The sequence below is a fragment of the Drosophila melanogaster genome, chromosome X (genome assembly GCF_000001215.4).
Source record: "Drosophila melanogaster chromosome X".
In the NCBI taxonomy this organism is placed as follows: domain Eukaryota; kingdom Metazoa; phylum Arthropoda; class Insecta; order Diptera; family Drosophilidae; genus Drosophila; species Drosophila melanogaster.
Window position 1 is genome coordinate 7,912,005 of NC_004354.4, and position 21,523 is coordinate 7,933,527.

At 44.7% G+C, this 21,523-nt stretch overlaps 5 protein-coding genes across 8 annotated transcripts; 2 read left to right on the top strand and 3 right to left on the bottom strand.

Annotated features, from left to right (window-relative positions):
- Window positions 1-84: 84 nt before the first annotated feature.
- On the top strand, window positions 85-6,440 carry snz (snazarus). 2 transcript variants are annotated; one of them, NM_001298064.1, is made up of 11 exons: window positions 85-975; window positions 1,047-1,186; window positions 1,324-1,420; window positions 1,485-1,796; window positions 2,259-2,431; window positions 2,488-2,894; window positions 2,956-3,693; window positions 3,763-3,942; window positions 4,004-4,141; window positions 4,207-4,890; window positions 4,951-6,440. In NM_001298064.1, exons 1-11 carry the CDS (start codon window positions 860-862, stop codon window positions 5,317-5,319), a joined length of 3,354 nt encoding a protein of 1,117 aa, NP_001284993.1. In that variant the 5' UTR covers window positions 85-859; the 3' UTR covers window positions 5,320-6,440. The 2 variants fall into 2 exon arrangements, with proteins under 2 accessions (NP_001284993.1, NP_572421.1); NM_132193.2 differs by having other exon boundaries at window positions 4,951-5,436.
- A 72-nt stretch (window positions 6,441-6,512) lies between these two features.
- On the bottom strand, window positions 6,513-8,127 carry hdm (hold'em; the record flags this gene model as incomplete). Its single annotated transcript, NM_132194.1, has 3 exons — window positions 6,513-6,900; window positions 7,004-7,160; window positions 7,212-8,127. The coding sequence occupies 3 exons, from the start codon at window positions 8,125-8,127 to the stop codon at window positions 6,513-6,515; spliced, it is 1,461 nt and encodes a 486-aa protein (NP_572422.1).
- A 277-nt stretch (window positions 8,128-8,404) lies between these two features.
- On the top strand, window positions 8,405-9,962 carry Ykt6 (YKT6 v-SNARE). The gene is made up of 2 exons (NM_132195.3): window positions 8,405-8,796; window positions 8,886-9,962. The coding sequence occupies exons 1-2, from the start codon at window positions 8,672-8,674 to the stop codon at window positions 9,358-9,360; spliced, it is 600 nt and encodes a 199-aa protein (NP_572423.1). The 5' UTR covers window positions 8,405-8,671; the 3' UTR covers window positions 9,361-9,962.
- Window positions 9,963-10,153: 191 nt separating this feature from the next.
- mahe (maheshvara) lies at window positions 10,154-19,378 on the bottom strand. 2 transcript variants are annotated; one of them, NM_132196.3, is made up of 4 exons: window positions 18,870-19,378; window positions 16,790-18,311; window positions 14,761-16,552; window positions 10,154-14,695 (listed from the first exon to the last, which is right to left on the bottom strand). In NM_132196.3, the coding sequence occupies exons 2-3, from the start codon at window positions 18,296-18,298 to the stop codon at window positions 15,224-15,226; spliced, it is 2,838 nt and encodes a 945-aa protein (NP_572424.1). In that variant the 5' UTR covers window positions 18,299-18,311; window positions 18,870-19,378; the 3' UTR covers window positions 10,154-14,695; window positions 14,761-15,223. The 2 variants fall into 2 exon arrangements, with proteins under 2 accessions (NP_572424.1, NP_001284994.1); NM_001298065.1 differs by having other exon boundaries at window positions 12,135-14,695.
- A 362-nt stretch (window positions 19,379-19,740) lies between these two features.
- Dhdds (Dehydrodolichyl diphosphate synthase subunit) lies at window positions 19,741-21,347 on the bottom strand. 2 transcript variants are annotated; one of them, NM_001272387.1, is made up of 3 exons: window positions 21,319-21,347; window positions 20,533-21,204; window positions 19,741-20,290 (listed from the first exon to the last, which is right to left on the bottom strand). In NM_001272387.1, exons 2-3 carry the CDS (start codon window positions 21,187-21,189, stop codon window positions 20,045-20,047), a joined length of 903 nt encoding a protein of 300 aa, NP_001259316.1. In that variant the 5' UTR covers window positions 21,190-21,204; window positions 21,319-21,347; the 3' UTR covers window positions 19,741-20,044. The 2 variants fall into 2 exon arrangements, with proteins under 2 accessions (NP_001259316.1, NP_572425.1); NM_132197.3 differs by having other exon boundaries at window positions 20,533-21,328.
- Window positions 21,348-21,523: the final 176 nt, after the last annotated feature.

Sequence of the window (21,523 nt, forward strand, 5' to 3'; positions counted from 1 at the left end):
TTGGATGTGTCGATAACGGCAATAGCTATCGATTGGTCATCGATAGGCGCGCCCTTCGGCTAATCGGCGAGATGGGAATGACAGAAAGAGATACAACACTTCGCGCAGGGCGAAGAAGCAAAGCAAAGGGCAAAATTCATAAACATAACAGTAAAGATAGTGTATAGCCGGGCGTGAAATGTAATGAATCGGATTCATGACGTGACGTGTTATCAGGGCCAGCCCAATCCCAACTGCGCAGCAGCAGCGACAGCAACAACAATAACAACAACACATCAAGCTGAATCGAAGGAGCGTGTAATCAGTAATCAGAGTCGCTTGTTTTGATTTCCTTTCCTCGGAAACGAATCAACACGAAACGAGACGAGACGATTCGAAACGAAATGAAATCAAAACTCCGCTCCGGATAAAGCTGGTCAAACCAATCAACTTGTTGCGGATCCGCAGCGTCGCCCAGTATTGATTTGGCGCATATTGCCGACAGTTGTGGTTCCGATTTCGATTCCCAGCCAGCTGTCTCTCTGCCCATATATTTCAATATACGACGGACGCTTCTCCAAAAGCCGATACAATACTGTGCGATACCATATTTGTATTCGTTTCTCATTCGTTGACGGGCGAGGCGGTGGAGGCGGCGGTGGAGGTTAAGAAGAAGAAGGAGAGGTCGTCGACAACGGAGCAGTAGAAGAAGGAGGAGGTGGTGGACACCAGACCAAAGCGGAATTGACGCAATTGTTGAGAACTATTTTTAATGGTCAGCGGGTCGAAAATGTACAAAACTCATCAAATATTCAGAAGAAGTAGGCAATAAGGTGAGGAGGCAGTGATTCGGAAGTCCCGAATCGAAGTCAATCGGCCGATGGAATCAGAGGAGCACGCTGTGGACGCCATGGAGAATCGCCGTTTGCCACTGTTTCCCATCGAACCGGAGCCATCCGTAACGGCAACGCAACGCCTAACGCTCCTTGCCACCCGGTAAGTCCATACAAATAATGTCCAATCAAATACATATATTGGATACAGACTAGCCCTGAAATCCCTTACAGACTACTACGTGCATTGCAATTAAATTGGAGGATTATTGTTTCGGGCATCACGCTTACATTGCTGGCCGTCATCTGGTATTATCCCACCTTCTTTCTGTTCTTCGCCTTTGTGGTCTATTCCCTGGTCTTGGTTTTTGCGGGTAAGTCTTCCGCTTTCGTTCCAGGGCGTTTTCTAATGGAATGATGGCAAATGAGTCACCATATCGGGCGCAATCAGTTCCGAACGAGCGCCTAATTAAAAATGCCAAATATCTAATTGCCCTTATCTCGCCGACAGCTGTGGCGGGAACCGTCTATATCCATTATATATTCACCACCAACGAGCCGACGCCACCAAGTCGCGTGCCCTCGCGATTGCTCTACAATGCCACCAAGTGAGTAGCGGACTTTGTTCTATATGATATATATGTATATATCTCTATCTCCATTGACCCGCAGAAGCAACATCTTCGATCTACCCAAGCCCATCAAGAATCCATCGAATTTGCCCCTGATTTTCGGCAAAACAGTGGACCTGCAGCTCCAGCAGATCATTGAATATGTGCTGCGCGATTTTATGCTGCCCTGGTTGGGCTACGTGGTCACCAAGCCCAAGCTGATCAACGATGTGGTGCGCGAAGATCTGTGGAACGCGATACAGAAGATCCATGAGCGCGCCCTCAGAATGGACGCCGCCAAGATCATAGCCGTGGACATGGTCAACCGGGTGACAGTGCATCTGGAGAAGATTCGCATCGCTGAGGCCAGAGCGTAAGTACTTCACTTTAACCTGGCTTAGTATCCACAAAATTAAACTTTTTAAATAAATAGATATATATTAGTAATGAACAGAGTAGGTCAAAAACCTTTCCAGATAAGTAATGTATAGCAAAGATATCGGATTAATCCAATACATTTTTTTGATTGCGCTCAAACAAAGAAATGCATAGAGGATGATTGTGATTGGATATAAAAGATACAATGTGCAATTCGACTCTTTGTTTAATACCTTTACTCTCTAATGCTTTGGGCCACAATAAGTTGTTGTTTATCTTTGCGTGAAAAAATGCAGTGAACAGAATTAAATGTAATTTATATGCCTCAGAGAATGGCCATCAATCCCAAATCATTAAATTGGTAATCAATAAGCAGAAAGGCAACAGCTGCGATTACTTTGCATTCCATTGTTCAACGATTCAGATCTATAATAAATATATGTATTCCTCTTTTTAGAGCTGAAACCAACACGCCGCCAGTTTTTAGTACAAACTCGTACCTCGCCGACGAGGAGAAGGAGATGGAGTTCCTGCGCAAGCTTTGCGAGATTATGGTGATCCTGCTGCTGCCACGCGGTTATTCCCTGCCCCCATTGAAGGTCTTGCTCAGCGAGATTCTCTCCTACAAGAGTAAGAACCATTGCCGCTTAATAAACGACACGTTTTACTTAGTATCCTGTCCGCAGTTTTCTTTCCGATGATCAAAATGCTGACAGCACCGGACTACATCAACCAGAAGGTGGTCCAAAACATTGAAACTCGCTTGGCAGCGGCGGCCATGAGCAAGAGAAGCTACGAGTATGCAGCCAGCTTCGAGGATTTCCTCAAAATCATCAACAACTCGGGCAACCTCGAGGAGCTCTCGCTCATCCGCAAGAGCATAGTAAACGATCTGATGCATGCTACTACCATGCAGAATCTACAGCGTGCCAAAGGCCTCGATCCGGATCACGAGGACCACTCGCTCTCCAAGTCGGAGCTCACAGCCGCCGTCCGACTGAAGCGCTACGTACGCCAACTCACAATGGCCAAGGGCGAGTGCGAGAAGAATCTGGCCAAGTTCGGCTGGAATGGCAATTACTCGAGTGATATTGTAATTAAACTTTAGCATTCCCCATATCCACAACACTGATAAACTCAATTATTATTTGCAGGACCTAACACTGGTCGAGATCCTAAACACTGCGGTTGGCCGGCGCTACTTCACCCTGTTCCTGGAGCCGCTGAAGGCTAGCGCTCTGATTGGTTTCTACCTGGCCGTGGAGGAGATCAAGCACGCGCACAAGTCGGCCAGCCATCAGCTGGGCACGGAGATCTTTTACACCTACATCAGAGTGCCCAAGTCAGAGATCCAGATTGACAAGCACGAACGCAAACTGATCGAGACGTTCCTGCTGGGAGATGCCGAGCCTGACATCTTCTATGACATCCAGCGCAATGTACTACGCACGCTGGAGGAAAAGTACTATCCGCCATTTGTGCTCAGCGATCAATATCGTCAGTTGAAGGAGGCATTGGACTCCAATGAGATTGCAGATCCCACGCTGCTAATGTGTCACACCATTGGCGATGTACAGGAGCCGCTGGCGGATGAGCAACCGGGCGCGGCGGATGGACTAAATGGCGGAGCTGGTGGTGCCATCGATGTGGCCGCCCACACATCCTATGCACGACGAAAATTGGAACAAATACAGGAACGGATTGATAAAAAGAATCAGGCGCTGGACGCCCTCAAATATTCCGTGAAGCCGGAGTCCAAGGTGCTGACCATTCTCGAAAAGGAGATGGAGTGGCTGAAGAGCGAGAAGCGACAGACAGAGGCGCATTTGCGTCGCACGGACGCCTGGACAGAGCATCTGGGCAAGTGGAAGGCTACCATCCAAAGTGTAGAGGTCAGTGCTCCATCCCTGAGTGATTTTATCAGCCATCTTCAATTTTTTTTTTTTTTTTGCATCTTTTAGGTCTCCGATGAGAAAGAGTCCTTGCAGTTTATGATCTTGGTTCATGTGGACGAGGATATTAATGCCCCAGTACAACCGACTTCATCCAAAAACGGTGACAGCGGCCATGCCAATCTACGTAAGCGACCGTCGGGCATTTCCAGTGGTTGGGTAGTAATGCGCTCCCTTAATCAAGTCCATGTGTGTATTCCCTTTAAGATTCTATAGATCACTCTCACTAACATTTTGGTTATTTGTGAAGGAACTACAACGGAAGCTGAGACACGTGAGCTCTAACCTGAAGGCCATCGACCTGCCTACGAACTTTAAGTTCTTTTTTCTGAAAACAGATCGTCATGGTCAGGAAAAGGCCAAGTCACAGATTCAGAAGTTCTTGAATGTAAGTTTAATTTTTTCTTTTACACCATAGATAAGTTTGTGATTCCATACTTTTTGGCCACTTAGTTTATCCTGGAGGACGATCATTTGAATGGCAGCGAGGCCATCTACACGTTTCTTAGCCCAAGTTCCGACCACCTGAAACAATCGCTGCCCTCGCCAAAGAAGTCCAAATTCTCGCTATCTACGCTATTCCGCAGCGATGCTGGCAAAGCTCACGAGGCCAGCAAGGCAACCGATCCGTTTTGGGGTCTGCAGCGCGATGACGAGGATATATCTACCTATTTAGACGGCGAGTCCGGCGGTGAGGCTAAAATGCTAGCAGCGGATCTGGATAGCAAGGATTCGATAGCAGAACCGATGTACGCTCTAATGGGCGAAATCTTTGACATGGGCGGAGTTTTCAAGTGGTTGCGTAAGAGTCTCATCTCGTTTGTGCAGATCACATACGGCCGTACGATCAATCGACAGATCCGCGAATCGGTGGCCTATCTCTTTGAGGAGTCTATGCTGCACAACTACTTTTCGGCCATCCTCAAGTCATTTTGGCCAGGCGGAGTTCTTGCCTCCGCCTATCCGACGCGATCGGAGGATATGCGCGAAATGACCACCACGGCGGCCAAGGCCCTGCTCACCGATCACATACCGGAGGTACTGTGCAACCTGGTCGGTGCACAGGCTGCCAAACGGGGTGTCCTTAAGGTTTTCGATGCCCTGCAGAATCCCGCCTACAACAAGCAGCTATTCTACGTGAGTAGTGGTTTCAGTGGTCATATAGCCAAATATACAATTGGTATCTCTAATCTTCAGGAGCTGCTGGAGATACTTATGATTGAGTTCTTTCCTGAAATCCGACAATTGCGCGTCAGCAACTCCAATGGAACCAAGTTAAATACGGCTACTGCTGGAGCGGCAGCTGCATCCGCCGCTGCGGCACTGGTGGCTGCCACGGCATCAGCTTCGCTGCCCTCGCTTAATCATAGTGGTGGGGGTCACAGTGCATCCACGGGGGGTCACCAAAACCATCAGGGATCCTCGTCGGCCAGCGGATCCTCAGCTGGCGCGAGTGGCGCCACCGGTGGTGGTGCCGCCTCGCACCACCAATCGCATTACCACCACGGATCCCACCACCACCAGCAGCAGCAGCACCACCATTCGCAAGCGGGCAGTTCGAAGTGAAGTGAACTTAAGAAGAACCACTTCGTTTTAGATTTTACTTTAACCTAAACCCTTTTTTTTATTTATGTTATGTTTTGTTTGATTTTATGTTCAATGTTTAATGCTCTCCCTCTTTCTAACCGGTGGATATTGTTGATTTAGCCGAGGAAAGGGATTACAAAGAATAGTTATGTAGAACACAACACAACTCAGTAGTACCAGTATCATTCCCTGTACAAATGCAGACTTACAATCCATATGAATTCAGTTCTTGTTGATTCGTTCGTCCATCACTTCCTGTAGCCAGATTTGTTTGTTATGTGTATATGTCTGTACATAGGTCAGTATTAAGCGTTGTACCAAATCGTTGTTTATATACTCGTATAGTAAATTGTGACACTCAGTTTGGATTGATTTTAATTATAGTTTAGTAGCAGATATTGAGCCCAAAGTTGCGTCTGCAGCTGGCGTTGAGTCGGTGCTTGTGATTCCCATGCCGCGCCAGCTGTAGATCCATCCTCCCCCCAAAAATATTATAGAAACACAACAGGTGAGATTAGTTTGAGGCAAGCTAATGGGCGTCCAGAACAGTGCGTTCCATGGCCATAAAGCAACTTCCGTATTGACACACATTGTATTCTTTTTCGAATTTGTATTAAAATGATTCAATTGTTGCACATCGATAACCATCAATTAAAAATTGTATTTGAAATTTCCTAATTGACCAAAATTGGTAATGGTATCAAATAATCTTAAAGACTAAGCGTTGATTGAGGCTGTCTTAAAAAACAGAACGTTTGATAACACAATAAAACAGTCGCAAGTCAGGACTTTAAAGAAGCATTAATCCTTAAGCATTTGTGGTTATCCAAATGCATTTTGATACCATGTTAAAACACACAACTCGAAATTACAACATTTAGAATTGACCCAAAATCAGTTTTGTGGACCTGAAACGCCCCGTAGACACCCACCCACCACCACCACGACCCAAAGACACCGGCACCTTCTGTAACACTAGGCAAAATGACACTTAGATGATTCATCCCCAATGAGCCAAACGTATCCCACTTAGGACCCACATTAAGAGTTTCGAGGCGCTTTCAATCTATTTATGTATTGCAGTTGTACACTTTTATGTGAAAATGCGAAATAAAGATCGCTATTTATGTAGATGGTTCACCAGTATTTTGATGGGACCACCCCACATACACTTAGAAAACGACCATATTTGCGACAAGCTTTTCCAGGGGAATGGCTTGCATGTCGACGACCACAATGACGAGATGATTGCGCACTCCCACCGGCTTTTTGATCATCAATCTTACCTCGAAGTATTTCAGCAGAAAGCGCCACTTTAGCTCGCTTTTCTCGCGCTCCGCCAGTCGCTCGAAGTCTTCAGCCCGAAGTCCCAGGATACGTTCTGCCGGATGTCCAGCTAACCGGGCTTCGACGAGAGTGCCGGTCTGGTCGGACAAATGAATGTTGATATTGAAGTAGCTAATGGATCGTGGTTCATCATTGTCCAATGAAAAATACTGCTGGCAGGCGTCCGAGGCGCAATCTTGCAGGTTCCGTGGTATATGTTGTTGACAGGCAATGCTGTAAAATAAAAGGGCTTTTAAGAATATGTCTTGTAAACTATGTAACGGATAGTGGGAAGCGTTTCGGCGGTTAGGAAGGGATGGGGATGTACAACACCCACCACTTCCTGTTGACGTGGGAGGTCAATCCATCCAAGTCGAACTTGGTGACCATCCCATACAGCACTGCAGTAAACTGATGTATGGACGGATCCTGCAGTTCGCCCTCGGCGCGTGAATATATCTGTCTTACCGTCATCTGCGCCTGAATGCTGGCAACTGAAAGAGTTATAGTAAATAATAATACTGCATTAATTATCCTTTACTCACCTGCAGGCATGTTGTCCAGCTCTGCCTGGTCACAGCCACTAAAAGTTGTTAGAGGCACAGTGGCGGCGAAAGCTAGCAAGAGACGGCAATCATCTCCAGCCGCCTGAGGATTTTCGCAAATAAGTGTGCAATTGGAATGGGAGAGGACGAGAGAACGATGAAAGTTCGAGTAGGAAACACGCACGTCGATCAAATGAAGGACAGTGCGACGTGGCTGCCATTGCTGGGCACGTTGTATCCAGTCGGGTTGCCAAACGGAGAGCAGCATACCTTCCGGATAGCTGGCATCGATCACGATTACTTCCAAGCACTGTAGCAGCTCCTGGACCTCACTTAGTGGCCCCTGCAGCTTTCGCTTTATCTGACGCACTGGACGCACTGCAGCCACTACTACCAGTAGATTCACATTGGTGGTGATTATCTTATCGGGAAATCCCAAGCCGGAACGCACATCCGCCAGCTTAAGGACCGCACCAAGTGGCCTTATGGGCTGATGGAGTAACTGCTGGAGAATTGTTATTTGGCCAAAGTCGTCATTGTCGTGGCGCACCACATAGCCGGATCCCTCGTTGACCACCAGGGCGCAGGAGACCGTCGCTTGGGGCTGATAACGCTGTTCTCCCGGAGCAGCAAACGGTATGGACATCACTTTAGCGCCCACAATGTCTACCACATGGCCGATCTGCAGCATGGCCGCGTACTCATCCACACAGTCCCGCTGGCCCCAGCACTTGCAATTGGTCAGGTGATTGGGGGAATCTCGGATGGTCAAGCTGAGAACCCCTCGTTCGGTGCCACTCATCTTGTCATAGAAGATGTTCGGCGAGGATTTGGAGACAATCAGGGCAACGGTGGAGAAACGGGTCATTGTGGGACGCATCTCTGCCAACCGCTGGAACTTAATACGCCTTGCCATTGAAATTATTTAAGAAATCGCGACCAGTCAGATTGCAGTGCTTAAGAAAACCGTTACATTGCCGTTACCGCCGATTAGTAGTTATCGATGTTTGTAGTGATGGTACACCACAAATGGCCGTAGATTCAGTTAGTAACAGAAAGTATTGCTAACAACTTAGTTTGATAAAAACCACAATTAAAACATTTACAGAAAGTTGCGCTTATTAATTGTAACCATTGGAATCGATAATAATCGGATGGCATCCGAATACCAGACGTACCATCCCTAATAAGCTGACACACACTACGCATATGTGCACCCGCGCACACACACACGCACACACAGAGGGGAACGGCACAGATTTACTGCGTTAAACAAACTCACTTGTCGCACTTTTCCACGAATGCCAGTGCGCTGAAAGTGAAACCCATCCGCCGGAGCATAGTAGGATTAGCCAGGACAACCGTTCAGCTCAGTGCCCCAGAAGCATTTAATTGGAGGAGCAACAGTCGAGCAACCCGCGACCCGCAGACCCAGTCTTGGCAGCCCACAGCCACTCAAAATGGTCAAACTATTCGCGTTGAGCATCTTTCACAAGGGCGCCAGCGAGGCGCGTCTCCTGAAGACCGCCTCGGACCTGCAGTCCTTCTCCTTTTTCCAACGTGGCACCGTCAACGAGTTCATGACGTGAGTATGCATGTGGATGCCAAAGAACGGCGCAGGCTCAAAGAGTCATCAATGACGAACACCCCCCTAAACAACTCCTCCTCTTGCAGTTTCGCTTCGAAGACGATTGTGGAGCGCACACAGCCGGCCCTGCGGCAATCGGTGAAACAGGATGCCTACATGTGTCATGTCTATGTGCGGGCGGACAATCTGGCCGGTGTACTGATCGCCGATCATGAGTATCCGCATCGCGTGGCGCACACGCTTATCACAAAGATTCTGGATGACTTTACGGCCAAGGTGTCGGCCGATCAGTGGCCCAATGGCACGGAGGCCACTATCTCATTTGACTTGCTGCCAGCGTTTCTAGCACGCTATCAAAATCCCGTCGAAGCAGATCCGCTGACGAAAATGCAAAACGACCTGGACGAAACGAAGATCATACTGAAGAATACCATCGAGGCGGTGCTGGAGCGGGGCGAGAAGCTGGACGACATGGTCAGCAAGTCGGAGAAATTGTCGCTGCAGAGCAAGGCGTTCTACAAGACGGCGAAAAAGACTAACTCCTGCTGCAGCTTCACCTAGACGACAGCTGCACCTCTCATCACCCCCCACCACACGCTAATCCTCTCAAGCAACAACCACAACAGGAAACACCAGAAAATGCAAATCAAAGACAACACAAAGGATAATGGATAACACGATAACACCAACAAACTACAACCAAACAAACTCCAAGGGAGCGGTGCGACTTGGGCTTTGATGATTGCTTTTTATAAATGAATTAGTTAATTTTATATACTATATATATATATTATATTATATACTGTATGAATAGGATGGCCAGTTGCCAGTTACGATAGTCCGCTAACCCAATGTCTACCTGTCTGTATATGTCTACGCTTTGGATATCTAAATGTTAATTACTACCAATACAGATTACGATCTAAACCCATGTGCTTAACATAATCTTCTCTTCACTTATGTGTTGGCACGGCGGTCCAAAATTGGCCCTTTGCTAGCTATTGATGTTGTGGGCCTTCTTATCGCCTCCACGGCGGATCTATGTATACCAATCGGATCGGAAGGCTGCACCTATGTATACACATGCAGTCGCACTTCCGATCCGGGCAACTGGCGGTCGGAATGTGTGGGCGTTTCAATAAAGAAGTATTATGGGAAATGTGAACCAAGCTCGTTTTCATTGCTCACATATACAAACCTTATCTTTGTCAATTTTGGCAAAATGTACAAACTATTTGTACGAGCTCTGTACATAGCACATGAACTTATTTTTATTTATGTAATACGTACCACTTTATCTTAAGTGCAAATTCCATTCCTCCCAAAAAAGCAAAATCAATTTAAAAGTGATTTTCTGTTGGCGTTTATTTATTATATAGAAGACACCTATTTCGCTTCTTGTAAAGATTTCCGTTACATTTTTCATATTTATGCGTTTTCCTTACGTTTTCGTGTTTAACCTTTTGGATTTTGGTTATGTTTAATGGGTTCGGTTTGTATAGCCTAGTATAAGATAGGTAAATCGATTACAATTTAGTTTTCGCCCCCTCTCCATCGCAATTTTCTTGTGTGTTTGCGCGGGGAGAAAGGGGAGGCGGTGCATTATAAATATATGCATTATACTGCATACCTATATCGTTTCGTTATAATTAATATAATATTGTGTGTGCTAACTTAGCTTAAGCTGCAAACATTGATTCAAACGCGTTTGCTTGGCTTCTCGTTTTTTATTGATTTGCATCAACATTGTATGCATTTTTTTTTTGTGTTAGTGATCTATAGTAATATTTAGAATTTATTCAAATGCTTTCAATATATGCAAGTGTAAATATTAGTCGATGCAATGTTCTAAATGCACGCTCCTTCGAAATGGCTAAGAATTTGCATTTGTGTTTCCTGGTATGTGTATTTTTTCTTCTCAATTTTTTCGCTAAAAATTAGCATTGGTCAACACAACAAATGAAAATCAAGAAAAGTTCTCCCTTCTTTTCAAATCAGTAAAAAATACGTGTGTATGTGCGGCTGGATGAGTTTTGTATTCATTTAAAAACTAGTTTGGATAAATTGTTGGCTTGCTTGCTTTTGATTGAATTTATATTATTTAGGACTTAGTGGGGGATCCCCGTTTCATCGAATTCCAATCGAAATACGTACAAGTAAGGTTCTAACGTGTTTCGTTTACGCAGCTGTTATCACAATGGGTTTTGGTTTCAACTTGCATTATTTTTATTATTTTAAAGTTAGTTCCGTTTGCCGGTGGCAACTTTAGCTTACATGCAGCAGCTAAATGTTATTTGCCCCACGATTCTAGTGTTTAATGGTTTCCATATTTTGTTTTCAGAACCCTCAAAAGCCGCTCCTAACTTTGGCGCTTAAAAGTATGCTTGTTTTGCAGGTCTTGCGTGCATGTACACATGTACATGTAATGTGTTCGCTTGTGTTTGTATCATCTATAAGAAACTTGTGTGTCTGTGTGGGTGGGTGTTGGCGTGTACAGATGTGTCTTTGTTTAATTGTTTGTCGTGTGAGTGTGTGTGTTTGTTTGTGTGTGTCCGAGTGCGTGGGTGTGTGCGGGTGTTTTTGCTGCATTTTTGGCACTTGTGCGTATCGCACTGTAACGGTAAATGCATTCACTTTATCGACTTTATCGACATTGATACATGTATATACATACATATTTTGGTTAACCAATGATAAAGCTTAAGACAAAACAAATTACAAAGTAAAACAAACGCAAAAACGTAAACTACATCATAAACGCGTATCTGTGTGTGTGTGTAAACGATTTTTAGTTCTCTAAGTAAACGAAACAGAAAATAAGTATTAAACAACTATACAAACTATCGAAATAACGGCACTTCGTTTCACTTTCTCCGTTATTCTCTTGTTCTTGCTTCAAACAATTGAATTCATTTTGTTTTTGGCTTTAGTCTTTCGTCTTTATTTTTGGTTGCATTTTTTCAAAAGTTGCAATTCTATACTTTCAAAAATATATGTATATGCGAATTTCTATCGTTTTAAATCTATCGTTTTAAGAAGAGACTGCGAGCGAGAAATATATCGTATATGGGGGCGGGACGGGGGGCTGAGAGAGATAGGGATGAAGACTGAGATAGAGCGATCGATAAGGACTTAAACGAAGGACTTGCCTCAAAAGTGCGAAGGGAACAACAAATTCTCCGCTTTCCTCCCTCAGTTTTTGGGGGCTTTCGGTTTCAGTTACTCTTAAATTTTATCAGTTTCAACTTCTTTTGCTCTTTTTTTTCTCGTTTTTTCCTTTTTGTTTTCATTTGATTTTGTGTGTTTCAATGTTGTTTTTTTGCTTTTTTTTTTTTAGTTTGTTGTTTGGTTTGTTTGTTTTTCGCAGTGTGTACACAACAACTTATAGATAAATACAATACAAATATCGCGTTCTATAGTTTTATTTCTTCAAAAAAAGAATGTATGCCTCAAGTCATCCATAATACATTATATTTTAGCCATCAGACATTGTCTATGAGCGACAACGACAACGACAATAATACAAATACATAACATATATTCATATTCCTCTTCTGATTCAGATACTGATTTCGATTCAGATTCAGCTTCAGTTTCAGCTGCCTCTGCTTCAGTTTCAGTGTTTTTGGCCTGGCCTTTTTGGGGGCACTGCGATTACTTCATTTAAATTGGTTATTAATTAGTATTTTTGTATTTTCGTTTGTTTATATAAGTCTATCACATCATCACAATTCGGTTGCATCAAAATCATAATTACGAAGTATGCAATTATAAAAATAAATACGTTAATTCACTGGTAACTTTGTGTATACCCCTTGAGTAGATAAAAAAAAAAACATTTTTTAGTTGTAGTTTTCGAATCCCGTCTCCAATGATTTTCAAAATGTATGAGAAATCTACCAATATGAAATGAAATAAAAGCGAGCTTCTCTATGAATTATAGGTCTATATAGAAGAATTCGAGTCTTCCGTTCGTTTGCTTTAAAAAGAGATCCTTGTGTTGACGATATACCCTACATATATAAATATTTCCGTTTGTTTTCCCCGATTTTTATTTATTTGCTAAAAAGAAACCGTATACGTAGAGAACTTATACAAAAAAAATTAACAAAAATGTTTCTTTCACACCCCCCGATCGGCTAACAAATATATTTCTAATATAATCTACATGACTTTTCATATATTTTCCTTGTGTTCTTGTTCTCATACAATTCCACTGTAGAATATTCCCTTGTGTCCGTTACGTTTTCCCAAAATTCTTCGGATTTTTGTACTGCTTTCCCGTGGCGAGGATAACGCACTGCTTGCAACAACATGGACAACTGCTTGAACAGACGATATATGGATATATTACTGCTAACTATATGACTGGAGCTGCCAATTAATGTTACTACTACTAATTTACTCGTCCTGAACTCTGGCCAAAAGTATTCGGAAGAGAGAGAAATTAATAATGCAAATCAAAATGATTTTCAAATCAATTAATAAGATATGGGGAAATAAAAAAAGAGCTTTTGGAATAGTCAGAAGTATGCATTATGTTTGCTGTATTATTATTATCATTATTTTCGTGTGGCATTGCTTGGCATTATTTGATCTTCTAACCTTGTTTTGTGTTCCTCCTTCTTTTCCTCTTGTTTCGTGTTCGCTTTAATTGTTTTTATGGATGAATGTGGCGTCTTTTCTTTTTTCTTCGCTTTCTTTCTTCTTATTTTCATCTGCTTCTGTTCTTTGGTCTTTGAATAATTGAAAATTGTAATTGAATTTTTTTCAAGTATTTGCATAGAACTTTTGAAAAAACCTCGTTAATTTATGCGAATTTTTGTGTTAGGGGATTATTATCGAATTCTATAAATCTTCAACAAAATGAGTTTTTGTTTTAATCTCCATTGAAAATCAAGCTCGAATCTACATATAGATGTAAATATATATATAGCATATATAGAATACACACGTATATGTATCAAAATGGGAAATTAAATGATAACTGTAAATTTGCTTGTCATTGTGATGTTCGTTGTGTGTGTGTGTTGAGTGTCAATGTGTGTGTGCGTGCGTGTGCTTGTGGGGGTTCTATGTGGCTGTGTACGTGTTCTCCCATTGCTTTATAATCGTTTTATTATTACCGATTGTAACTTGTTTTAGTTTTGTTAGTTTTAATTTAACATACTTCCTACCAAAGCAGCGCTGCCCATTTCCCTTTTCTCTTATTTTGGATTCGGCCAAAACATGTGTGTTGTACATTATACAAATATCTCAACCGTTAGCTGCGTTTTCTTAAAAGGAATTTGTGTAGAATTTTGTTAGTTTTCCCTTTGTTGTAATTGTTTGCTGCAAAATTTTCTCGGAAAAAAAAATATATATAAATATATATATCTAAATATATATATATATATATATTTAAATAATTAAAAATGTATTTAAATATGTGTTATTATAAGCAAACCGTCCTTTCATACCAACCAAGTTAGCGAAAAGGGTTTTTCTTTCAATGCCTTTCATTGTTTTTGACAATTTTCGAATACAATATTTTCGTGTTTTTTGGTTGCGTGCTTGTGTTCTTAGCTTTGTGTAAAGATTGATACACATGAATTTTCGAAAATCAATTAATTAACAGTGTCTGTCCCTGGATCATTTTTTTTTTCTTAGTATAACATATACCAAATGGCTATACTAAGAAAAAATATAACATAACATTGGTAACATAATCTACCCAATTCTTTTTAAACATTCGAAGAACATGCAACTGTCGGGGTGTGTGTGTGTGTGATTTGTGTGTGAAAGAGCTTAAAAACTACAAAAATCGTTCCCTTTTTGGATTTTCTTGAGTTTTGATTCGGTTTACCTTGTGTTTGGAAAACATAAAAGGGTTTCGAAGGCGATGTTCGTGCGTTGGCTGTTGTAGGGCGAAAAGATCCATTAACTACTAGTTACTTTGTATGTAAATTAACACAAACTTACCCCTTGTTATTGATGGTTAACGGCAGTTTGTCCAGAGAACATTAACGAATTTAAGGTTAGTTGTCAATATCGCAAACAAAAAATTGCGAATGCTTAAATAAGCGAAAGAGAACACAAATGTTCTACTAATATTAGTAGTGAGGTGTGAATAAATATAGAAACAAAAAGGCAACGATTTTGGTCAAAAGTTAAAGAGCTGCTATGCTCTGTTATGTTGGCAAAATTATATCCATTCGTTCATTTATCATCATATGCATTTGGATTTTATATGTGTTATGTGGATAACTGTTGATTCATTTGTCCATGTCGTTGGTGTTGTTATAGTTGTTTGAGTTGTTGTTGCTTGCAATGTGGTTGATTTTATTAAAGCTGCTGCTGCTGTTCTTGTTGTTTTTGTTGTTGTAGCTTTCCACGATCCACTTCCATTTCGTCCCATGAGCGCGTTAGCGTATTGTTGTCCCGCCTACTCGATGGCCTGGCCGGGTGCTGGTCCGGGTCCTGCCACGGCTTGGGCGAACTGGTGATGTTGGGCGGCATAGTAGGTGGCCGGCATGCTGAACTGGTTGGCATATGGATTGGTGCCCGGCGCAGCGGCGGTAGTGAGAACACCGGCCGCATCGTACATATAGGCGGCACCGGGAGCCGGAGCCACAGCTGCAGCTGCAGCTCGTCCGGCGGCTGCTGCAGCGGCAGCAGCTACGGCCGCAATCGTTGGCGAATTGGCTGGCGTGTATTGGACCAGCGAGCTGGTCACCGCAGCCGACGGAACATACTTGTTGCTTTCGTCCTTGGGCGGCTTGGTCTGTTGGCCAGCCTGCTGCTGTTGTTGCTGATGCTGCAAAGCCTGCTGACCGTAGTGGGTTACTCCTTGTTGCTGGTACTCCCGCTTGGGATACTGCTGGAATCGTGGCGGCATGCCACCGGCACCAGCTCCCTGCGGCACAAACTGGCTACGTCCGCGGTATGCTTGTGGCATATACTGTCCGCCCTGCTGGGGTGCCATGAGCTGCTGTGGGCCACCGCCTACGCCGGCTGCTCCACCAGCTCCGACGCCGCCACCCTGATGGCCCATAATGGCGCGTGGTCCGCCATTGTTGAACGGAGCCCTCGGGCGATAGGTGTTGCCGTTTCGCTGCTGTTGTCCGGCTCCTCCATCCTGTCCCATCTGGTTCATGCGATTCCAATTAACGCCACCACCAGCACCATTCTGCAGATAGGTATTGCCGCCAGCGGCATACTGCTGGTAGCTACTGCCAGTTGGGGGGCCGCTGCGATTGTTGTTATAGTTGTTACCGGCCTGGTAATTCAGCGGATTGTTGTTGCGCTGCTGATAGATGCCGTTGTTACCGCCAGTGTTGCGATCCCCGCCGCTGTTGTTGTTCCAGCGCTTGTTGCCGCGATAGCCGCCCGAGCTGGGCATCGAACGAGCAAGATCCAAAAGAGCCTGCGACGGCGTCTGGCCAGCCTCCTCGAGCACAGAGATCAGTTCACGGGCCTGCTTGGCATTGTCAGGCGTGAAAAATGTGTAGGCAGTTCCCAGCTGCTGGCAGCGACCAGTGCGCCCGATACGGTGCACGTAGTTCTCCGAGGAGTTCGGGTAATCATAGTTAATTACGTACTGCAGATCCTCGACATCGAGGCCGCGCGAAGCCACATCGGTGGCAATCAGAATGTTGGACTTGCCGTTACGGAAATCCTTTAGCACTGAATCACGCTCATTCTGGGTCTTGTCGCCGTGAATTGAGGTGGCGTTGTAACCCTCGGCTCGAATGATCTGCAAGATGTCCTCCACCTGGATAAGGGCAAGAAAACGGTTGATAATTAGTGGGGTGCTTCTAATTAATATCACATAAACAATATATTCTTGACGGGTCATTTCGGATTTTTGCAAGTAAAATGCAACTATAAAAAACAAAGAATATGTTGATAAACCTTCGAAGTAAAACGAAAAGAGAACAAATACAATTTAAAATGGTAAATCGAAAGAATATTTCGAATTCTTTAAGCCATTTATCGAATTAGAACTCACCTTGATCTTGGTCTCCACAAAGACGATAATTTTGTTCCCATTGTTTCCCGAATTCTTGATGGGAGAAATCTCATTGAGCAAGCATACTAAGCGCTGCGGCTTCTCTATTTCTGTACAGATCTCGACAATCTGGCGAATGTTGTGGTTAGCCGATAGGTTCATCGAACCAATGTTGATTTGGATATAATCGTTTAAAAAGTCTCCGGCTAGGGCCTGCACCTCCTTTGGCCAGGTTGCGGACCACATGACCACCTGACGGTCGGGACGAATCTGTTCAATGATCTTACGGATCTGCGGCTCGAAACCCATGTCCAGCATGCGGTCGGCTTCGTCCAGCACCAGATAAGTGCATCTCTGCAAGTTAGTGTTGCGATTCTCAAGGAAATCAATCAGACGTCCTGGTGTGGCGATGATCACCTCGACGCCGCGGTCAAGATCGCGTGCCTGCGGCACCTTCGATGAGCCGCCAAAGATGCAAGTGTGACGAATCTCTGGCTTGCACAGATGTCCATAGTCTCGCACGACAGATTGGATCTGCTGGGCCAGCTCCCGGGTGGGGGCCAACACTAGAGCAATGGGTCCTTCGCCGCGAATTATTGGCGGCTGATTGCCAATGTGCACGATGGCAGGCAGCATGTATGCCAGCGTCTTGCCTGAACCGGTCTGGGCAATGCCCACCAAATCGCGGCCACTTAAGGCAATGGGCCAACCCTGCGATTGGATAGCAGTGGGCTTGGTGAATCCCTGGCGCTTCATCTCTTCAATGACGTGAGCGGGCAGCGAGCTCTCCTCGAAACTGACCACCGGGTGTGGTAGTTCATTGCCAGACACGGTGATTTCCAGTTCGCGCCGGATCTCGGCCACCTGCTGCTCTGATTTGGCCAGTGTATTCGGATGAATGTTGTAGAAATCTTTGAGGAAGGGCTCGAGGTTCTCCCACTTGGGTTTCACTAAATTTCGGCCGGGATTTTTGGCCTTTTCACGTTGGATCTCGGCGCGCTCCTCTTTGGAAAGCATGCCTAAGGCGGCAGCATTGTAGTTATTGCTTTGGTAGCCACCAGCAACTCCGGCGCCGTTGTTCGGCTTCTGATAACGCTGTGCGTAGGTTGGATTTTTGCCACGCTGTCCTCCATATCCGCCAGATCCTCCGGATCCGCCACCGGCGCCTCCTCCAAGTCCATTACCGGCGAATGCAACACCGTTTTGCTGGCGATACGGATTGCCGCCACCAGAACCGGCGGCTCCCATTCCCAGACCATTCTGGATGCCATAGGTCATCACGCCATAGGGCTGACCAAAGTGCATGCTTCCAGCCGCAGTGGCTGCTCCATTGATGCCAGCTCCCCCGGCGGCACCGCCGAAATTGCCGCGCGGATAGTATTGACGCTCGTGGCGTGGGGCCCCGTTGCCGCTACCGCCAGCGCCTGCTGCGGCACCATTGCCATAGTAACCGCCGCCAGTGTGCTGCTGAACGCCCCCAGCGTTGGGTGCATATGCTCCAGCGAACATCGTGTGCTGAATCCTGTCGAGAAATGAACAAAAGTTCAGCGAAATCGCATGGAGATACCTCGCACACACCACCACAAAGACTTTGCACTTTTGTAACTGTCAAGAGCCTCTCTCTCTCTCTCAGAGTAAAAATAAAAAGAGAAACGAAACGCGTTTGACTTTTTGGGCAGGGGCTTTATGGCATGAGGGAGGGGGTCGGACGAAGTGGGGGACTTAGTTTCGAATGGTGAAGAGCGGGGCAGTTCTTTAACCCACCCACTAGCCACCACCGAAAAAAATCAATACAGCATCGCCAAATGCACACGAGACGCAAAGAGGTAAAATAATAGCGGGAGAGCTAAACCAGGCGCGAGAGAGACAAGTAGAGTGCGCCGCAAAGGGAAAGAAGAGCGAGCATGCTCTCATTTAGTTAGAAAAACACTTTTAAAAAGTGCACCGCGTTTTCACGCCACACACACACAAGTAGAGTGCGCCGCATAGGTAAAGAAGCGCGAGCACGCTCTCATTTAGTTAGAAAAACACTTTTAAAAAGTGCACCGCTTTTTCACGCCACACACACACACGCACTCACCTTTTTTCTGTTGCGACAACTGCTGCCTATGTGTGAAAATTTGGATGAGCCTTGTGCGGGGAGCTTTAAATTAATGTAATTTATGCGCCGCAATTTGACATTTGCCCCTCAGGCAACCGGAATTTTGTGTCTTGAATGTGGGTTTTTCTTCGGTTGTCAAAGTCTGCGATTTTTCGATCCGTTTCCTTCACGTTCTCTTTCGAGGCCCTGTTCCGTTCGATTCGATATTCTTCACTCTCTCGCTCGGCTCTCTTCGTCACGCTCACAGGCGTCTTCTTCTCGCGAACTTCTCTTTTTGCTTCGCACAACTTTTGTCGAGAGCTAATGGTTTTGCAATTATTCCTTCGCCACGGGAAAGTAACCGTAATGCTAACTAAAGGTGTACTTGGTTAAACACTAGGAGCCAGTTCGCTAAATCTAATTCTTGTATTTTAGATTTTTATAACAAAAAAAAACGCGCTCAGCAGAAAGTTGCATGTGAACTGTAAAGCTGGAACAAAAGTCAATGGTGATGGGATACGTTCGATGTATTTTGGCATCGATAGTTACCTGCAAAACTATCGATAAATATTGTTTAACCATTATTGCACTTAATTTACCGCTAAAATTTAAAACCAACAAATACTAAAATTAAAAAACATTTAGCGAGTTACCAAAATAAATTGATATATAAAAAATACAAGAATGATATCTAGATAAAAATAAATTAAGCACGTAAAAAAAGTTTTGTGATACCAATTCTTAAAAGGCTACACATATGTACATATATATAAAATATACAAATATAAGTGGGTGTTATATTGCAATTTACATAAATTTGGAATTATTCCTTTCCCCCCTCCACATTTAAACAAATTGTTGCTTTTTTTTTAATTCTTTAATTTACTTATCAAATGGAAGGCAAACACTTTTTACGACCGAAAGTGAAAACAATCTAGCTAAGCCCACAATTCGGCTACAAATTAATTGAATGTCTTAAACAAGTGCATTTAGGTGATGAAATCTCCAACGGCACATATATTGAAAGGCGGATAGCCTTATTGCATAGGCCGGAAAACAGTAGCATCTGTACGTACAGGTATACGCTATTTACACGATTTTATTCCCCACTGATATCACAAACATCATCATCATGTGGAAATCGAAGGGACTTCAGGCGGGACTTCAGAAGGGACTTAGTTGGCGGCCAGTCGCACAAGCAGCTTCCGCCGATCCTCATCGATGGTGGTCAGGAAATTCTGGACGCGTTCGCTGTAGAAGTCAGTCGCCTTGGCCAGCTGGCAGCTCTGCATCCTCTCCGCTCGCCGAAAGTCGTCCAGCTGCCAGCGATCACGCTGGTAGGCCAGAATGCTGGCCAGGAAATGCCAGAAAGTGATCTGCGGCCACAGGACGTTGCTGAAGTACAACACGGATGTGCTTAACTGAAATGGTAAAAACAGTCGTTTAATATTTAAGCTTTTCCACTTTATCAAAGACCGCAAAACTGTCAAGATCTCAATTTTTAAATGCATTTTATAAAAATGATGCAATCGCAGAGCGAAATTCAACGAATGAACATTGGGCACAGGTAACTACTTAATCACTAATCAAACTAAATAAGTGGGAAATCTGCCAAAGGGGGTGACTAAAAACAACTGTTCCTGGAAGAGATCCTTCTACACACCTGCCACATCATGAAGTCGCTTAGCCTAGTCTCGCCGGAGGTGCGGAACACCAGATCCGGTGGCGGCGAGTGTCGCGTGTAGAGGCATTCTTCCAGCAACCGCTCACTGATGTCCTCGCCCGCCAAATCCTGGCTGCCATGCCGCAGTATCGTTTCCACCGCCTGCGTAATCTCATCCCGCGACGTGTACGCAAAGGCGACGTTCAGGAAGAGCTTGTCATTGCGCTCCGTGCTAAGCATAGCCGAAGCCACTAGTTTCTGCAAGTCGTGTGGCAGTAGCTCGATGTTACCAATCACCCGAATGCGGATGCCATGTTCGTCCAGTCGAGCAGTCTCCTCCAGCAGGCGGGCAAACTTCTCTCTGGCCAAATTGAACAGACCCTCCACCTCCTCGTTGGAACGCTTGAAGTTCTCGATGCTGAAGGCAAAGGTGGTCACCTCGCGGACGCCAACGTCCAGGCACCAGCGCAGGCAGTCCGCAAGCTTCTCGAATCCCCGCGAATGACCCTCGATCTTATCAATCTGCTGTGAGCGGGCGAACCTCCGATTACCGTCCATCACGAAGGCGACGTGGTGCGGAATGTAGCCACAGGCGCGCAGCGTTCGCATCGCTATCCGCTCCGTCCATGTGTACTTGTAGTCGGAGACCCACGACATGGTCTTTGAATTCAGCTGGATTAAGATTGGATGTCAGTCAATTAAATAAATAAATATTTATTTATTTTTTTGCGGTGTCTTGTGATTAGACCGCTGCCAATCGACTATTACGCTATCGATACTTAGAACCTTTTATATAGAACGCAGTGTGACCATATGCGATATTTCGGTATTTAGCATAGACTCCAACCGACACGATGAAAATGTGGCCGTTGTGAGATATAAATGTAATACCATTAAGCAGATACACGAACCAACATCGATAGAAGAGTAGCCCAGACATCAACCGTCTACGAAAATAAGCGCAGAAACTGCAGTTATTCGGTTTTTTTTG